At 46.2% G+C, this 6,221-nt stretch overlaps 1 protein-coding gene across 1 annotated transcript in view; it reads left to right on the forward strand.

Annotated features, from left to right (window-relative positions):
- LOC311370763 (fermitin family homolog 3-like) overlaps positions 1-6,190 on the forward strand; it is an 11,840-nt gene extending 5,650 nt beyond the window's left edge. Inside the window, exons 9-15 of the mRNA XM_084489081.1 lie at positions 180-226; positions 351-475; positions 1,929-2,035; positions 2,328-2,546; positions 3,092-3,216; positions 3,950-4,091; positions 4,953-6,190. Of these exons, the coding sequence (XP_084345207.1) occupies positions 180-226; positions 351-475; positions 1,929-2,035; positions 2,328-2,546; positions 3,092-3,216; positions 3,950-4,091; positions 4,953-5,132 (945 nt within the window). The 3' untranslated portion in view covers positions 5,133-6,190. The remainder of the gene's footprint in view (positions 1-179; positions 227-350; positions 476-1,928; positions 2,036-2,327; positions 2,547-3,091; positions 3,217-3,949; positions 4,092-4,952) is intronic.
- The last annotated feature ends 31 nt before the right edge of the window (positions 6,191-6,221 follow it).

A 6,221-nucleotide genomic window follows, 5' to 3' on the forward strand; every position in this document is an offset into this window, starting at 1 on the left:
TGGTATATTTTGTTGTAGTTGGCCAGTTGAATAACAGTTTCAAGGTTTTCATATTTTAGTTGTATATTGTTTATAGGGATACATAATAATTGATTAGGTGTGTGTAGCCCCCTCTCAGGTGTGTAGCCCCCTCTCATATGAGTGTCTCTAAGTTATGTTTTCTTTTTGATTTAATACAGGACAACATGGCAGCGCCAGAACTTAGTGACTATCTGAAAATATTCCGGTAAGATTCTCGTTCTGCAATATCTCATGACATTGCTCATAAGGTGTATTTCTACGTTATCCATCCATTTGCCTTACAGTGAAAACCGTTAAAGGTGTAATTACCTTTACTTACGTACTTCCAGGCCCAAGAGATTGACCCTGAAGGGCTACAAACAATACTGGTTCAAGTTCCAAGACACCGGCATCTCCTACTTCAAGAGCAAAGAGGAGAGCGTCGGAGAGCCCATACAACAGATCCACCTCAAAGGTAAGGAGAACATGAGCACTGCCTCTCAAAGGCTGATAACATATTCCCGGTTATCTACATTATAAAGGCTGCTTCTCACTTAAAGGGTCACTGTGTGTATGATTCACAGATTGTACACATGAAGAGTAATTCACCAGATTAAAACATGAATGTACATATAATGAGGGCCGTTGTGGCACTGTTGGTGGAGAACAGCTGTACAAGTAAATACCCCTCAACACACTGAAGCCCAAATCTGTGAAAAAGGGGGACAATGTAATCCTTTGGGGCAATTGCCTGTTCTATGTTTGTCCTCTCAAAGTTCTTGTCTTTTTCATTTCTTTATGGATCCCTTCAGATAAATAAAACTTGTTTCTTAACCATTCTCTTGACATGCTCTGTTTGTTGTTGTGTAAAACCAAGGTGAAGGCTCAAGGAGAAGTCTTGCGACAGTTGAGTTGTTGCAAAAGAACGGTTGAAATGTAAGTGAGAGTGGGAGAGAGTTGTTGTTTTGGACTACTTCAAACGTAGCTTAGTCTTTTAGTTATCTAAAAGATTCAGTTGAAGGAGAGATTGTAAAGACAGAAGGAAAACAACTCAACAACAAGATTTCAGGGCCAGACTTCTCCCTGAGAGAGCCTTGGTTGGACACAATAACAAACAGACCGGATCAAGCAAAAGGTAAAGGAACACGTTTTACTTCTCTGTAGGGATCCTTTGCATAACAATAGAATATAATCAGTGACGGACTGGACGGTCTGGCATTTGGGCAGATGCCAGAAGGGCCGCGGCTTCTCGTGGGCCGCTTGGCTTCTCGTGGGCCATCAACAATCGTGTCCGCGCGCAAACAACCCGGGCCGTTTTTTGCTCCCAGTCCGTCACTGAATATAATCCTCACCTGTCGAAGACAAAAGCAAGCAGCTTAGAGGATGTACATTGCCAGGTTTCTATTGCCGATAAAGGATTACATTGCACCCCTTTTTCACAGATAAGGGCTTCAGCATTTTCCCTAAATACTGGTCCAACTTAAAAAAGTATGCATTAGTGGCATTACCCAAGATCTAAAATGTAGATTTTTGGAATTTTGAATAGGGTCATAATATCATTAATATCATAATAACATATTTCCATTTTATGGAAGTACATTTTTCAATAAATGTTATATTTTTGGCTTTATTTCTAAATCTCTGTGGCCCGGTGGCCAATGGTCCACAGCTCAGACCGGTCCGCGGCCCGGTGGTTTAGCACCACTAAGCCTAAGTGAGCCAGGTTCAATTCTGAAATCTCTTACAAAGTGCACTTTCCTGTCCCCTCCACCGTCCTTACCATGATCGCACGAAACACCCATGAAAATGGTGAACTCTTCTTATAATCAGCATAAAAACAGGACAATCCTACTGCGTGCTTCTTCAATAAGCAGAATAATTGGACCGTAAATGAAGTGAAGATGTGTGAACGCCGTCCGTCTCTCCAGGCTGCGAGGTCGCCCCGGACGTCAATGTGGCCGGACAGAAGTTCCTCATCCGGCTCCTGATCCCGGCCCCAGAGGGCATGACCGAAGTCTACCTGCGCTGCGAGAACGTAAGCCACCAAACACAGGCACACACCGTTTGTACACAGCATTCAACCACACACCCGTGCCCTTCACCCAAGCGCAGAACAACCTGAATCCCCTTTTCTTCTCACATTATAACTCACCTCACTCACCTCATCTCCTGAGCGCTCTTTGGAGGCCATCAAACACACACACATACCCAAACCCAAACCGTACTGAGTCGCCTGCCTCATCGTCCACCTGACCCTTGTGTCGCGGCACAGTGCTCTGAACCAATCAGACAGCAGAGTGACATCTCAGTACCTCCCCTCTCCACAGGAGGAGCAGTACGCCCACTGGATGGCGGCGTGCCGGCTGGCGTCCATGGGGCGGAGCCTGGCCGACAGCAGCTTCCAGAGCGAGATCCAGAGCATCCGCTCCTTCCTGGCCATGCAGAAGACCCACGGCAACGGCTCGGCGCCTTCCGCCGCGGACGACGCCATCAACCCCCACAGCCTGGTGTCGCCGCGCTACCAGAAGAAGTACAAGGCCAAGCAGGTGCCCCCCCCCCCCCCCCCCGACACACCTTTAGACCTCACGCACACACTGACACTCAGAAGCTACGGGGAGCCGGGATTCAGGGGGTTTCACCCTGGGGGTCTCGGTGGGGGACCAGGGGAAACGTGCCCATGTGGAGCAGAACTAGAAGTACAGTCCTGCTTTTCTCCTTTGAAACGCCTATAATAACACTGATAATATAGAGCCTGAAGCGCATAGACTATAAAACAAAGGCGACTAACAACCACAACGGCGACAATGACCCTGCAGAAGGATCTGTGTGTATTACGGCAGTAGCTCAGGAGGTAGAGCAGGGTTGACTGGTCACCGGAAGGTTGCTAGTTCGACGCCCGGCTCCTCCTAGCTGAGTGTCGAGGTGTCCCTGAGCGAGACGCCCTCACCCTAACAGCTCCTGACGTGGTTGACACCGCCGTCGGTGTGTGTGAATGTGTGAATGAATGGTTGTAAGTCACTTTGGATAAAAGCGTCAGCAGAATCTCCTAAATGTAAATGTAAGTTGCTGTTGTTCCTCGTGCTCCCCCCAGCTCACCCAGCGGATCCTGGAGGCCTACCAGAACGTGGCCCAGCTCTCCTGGCCCGACGCCCTGCTGCGCTTCCTGCAGATCTGGCAGGCGTTGCCCGACTTTGGCCTCTCCTACGTGGTCGTCAGGTACTTCTCCTCCGGTTTCTTCTGTCTTACCCAAGACTGTTTTATATCTGTGTTCTATAATGGATGAATTGGATTGATTTTTCTGCAGTTTCAAATGAGGATTTAACCACTGACATTAGCCAAGCAGTCTGTGAGGTAGAAATAAACAACTTATCTGCAGCTTGTAATTCGAAGACTTCACAAATATGTGGCTATTCTTGCGAAAACATTTCAATGAAGTACAGAGGGCCTCTCTCTTCTCGGGGGACTTTGTGAAAATACGTAGCTCTGCCGATGGAAAAATTATTAGATGTAAAATAATATGTCATGCAATACACAATGATGAAATAAACGTAGTAAGAAATGGAATTGAGGCAGCGGTCTATAATTATATTGGACATAACAATTTAAAAGAACCGGCACTTTGTAACCTATCCAAATATGTCACAACAAGGATTTAAAGATTTGAACACAATTTCGACTTTCATTCCTTTCAGATCAGTCTCACTCGCTCAGTTACTACAGCAGCCAAATATGTAATATGTGTTTCCATTGAAATTCATTGGACAGCATTATCTGCCTTCGGTGGACTACTCTGGATTCAGTATCATTTCAGCCTCTCTTTCCACGGGAACAGACTCCCTTTAGGATAGCCAAGTCCACAACAACACATAAACAAACAATCTATCATCACATAGTGCTTTGGAAGTAAGGCTGAAAAGCTCCCGTTTCGCGGGCGTCTGTCCTCCGCCAGGTTCAAGGGCAGCCGGAAGGACGAGGTTCTGGGCATCGCCCCCAACCGGCTGATCCGCATCGACCTGGGGGTGGGCGACGTGGTCCGGACCTGGCGCTACAACAACATGCGCCAGTGGAACGTCAACTGGGACATACGACAGGTGACGCCTCTCCCCTCTCTCCCCTCAGCTTCATCCACCAGGCTGTCAGGAGGCTCACTCTCTTCCCTCTCTCTCCCCCCCCCCAAGACTCTGGACTCTGAACCCTGACCTTCAGACTGTCTTTTTGCACTTTACAATATATATATATATATATATATATATATATATATATATATATATATATATATATTGTGCACTATTACAATATATCATACAATATATTTTTTGCTTCTATTACTGACTGTTTATCATTGTAACAACTACAGAAACCTTTTGCTGCTACTTTCTACTGCTAATTTTATTGTTTATCTTTAGGATTAGTAAATGTCTTTATCGAACAACCATTGTGTAACACATGCAGACACATCTGTACGACAACAACGCATTTGGCACTTAATAGTGTCTACTCCTCTGACGGTCTCACTGCTCTAACGGTCTCACTGCTCTCCACTGTCTCACTGCTCTAACGGTCTCACTGCTCTAATGGTCTCACTGCTCCAACTGTCTCACTGCTCTAACTGTCTCACTGCTCTAACGGTCTCACTGCTCTAATGGTCTCACTGCTCTAACGGTCTCACTGCTCTCCACTGTCTCACTGCTCTGTCTCACTGCTCTAATGGTCTCACTGCTCTAACTGTCTCACTGCTCTGTCTCACTGCTCTCCACTAACTGTCTCACTGCTCTCCACTAACTGTCTCACTGCTCGAACTGTCTCACTGCTCTCCACTAACCGTCTCACTGCTCTAACTGTCTCACTGCTCTCCACTAACCGTCTCACTGCTCTAACTGTCTCACTGCTCTAACCGTCTCACTGCTCTTCACTAACCGTCTCACTGCTCTAACTGTCTCACTGCTCTCCAGGTGGCCATCGAGTTTGACGGTAACGTGAACATCGCCTTCAGCTGTGTGACGGCCGACTGCAAGATCGTCCATGAGTTCATCGGGGGCTACATCTTCATGTCCACGCGGACGCGGGAGCAGAGCGACACGCTCAACGAGGAGCTCTTCCACAAGCTGACGGGGGGGCATGAGGCCCTATGAGGCCCTATGGGGCCCCGTGAGGCTCTATGAGGCCAGGGCCACACACCGGCCCCCGGGTGCCTCTTTAGCTGTGTTCGAAATCGAAAAACAATATACGGGAGTAAGATGTAGGAAACATTGTATGTTCACTCAAATTTCATTGTCCACTATATAGTGAATGAAATTAACCAGTGAGAATTCGAACACCACTACACAATGGCGAGCTCCCTATAGAGTGCACTATATCCGTGATAGGGAACGATTTCAAACACAGCTTTTGTCTCAGCCGAACAGGAGCTCGGGGGCACGGACCTGTTGTAGTAGAGCCCGACTTGGCTCTGTCTCTGGGTGCATATGGCCGACCTATAAGGGATAGACGCCACTTTGTACCTCACTAATGTATTATCTACCCATAAATTATATTACAGAAATGAAACAACATGCCTTTGTGGGATACAAAGCGACGTTTTAATCTGACAAAGTCGCAAAGCTAGAGTACATTCCAGGTCAAGTTAAAAATAGATTGCCATGTTACCATAATAGGGAAGAGAAGATAATAATAATCATTCTTTCCAGTCTAAATTGTCTATTTTGCAATGAACATCTTCCTTAAAAGGTTGAATGATAATCACACAAATGCTCTTTTGGCTCTTCTAAAAATCATTTAAGTCAATCATTTAATTCTTTGTGGCTCTGCCAACTGAAAGGTGGCTGACCCATGTGCTAATAGAAGTGTGAGTTGGCGAGTGTTGAAATACTGTGTGTGAAATACTGGGTTTGAACTACAACTGATATCTTTTGTTAAAGAATTTAAACCACATTTGAACTCATCAGTGGATGAGTCCAAACCAATACTTATTAAAACACAACCATTGTACAAGTCATTCTCCTTTAATTAATAATATAATGCAGTCACTTTGTTACTCATGGCGCCAGTGTCGAGTGGTTTACTGTACAGGAAGCTTTGAGAGGTTGTTCCACTATCTATTCCTGGTCCTGCTGTATCTTGGAGTAACAGATGTGGCAGTCGGTTAGCGAATAAACCCACAATGTCCGCCTGTTCTCGATCTGGTGAACATCCTCTGAGTTCATCTGTCAAACCTTCCTGCC

This window comes from Micromesistius poutassou (genome assembly GCF_964030765.1).
Source record: "Micromesistius poutassou genome assembly, contig: SCAFFOLD_5892, whole genome shotgun sequence".
NCBI lineage: Eukaryota > Metazoa > Chordata > Actinopteri > Gadiformes > Gadidae > Micromesistius > Micromesistius poutassou.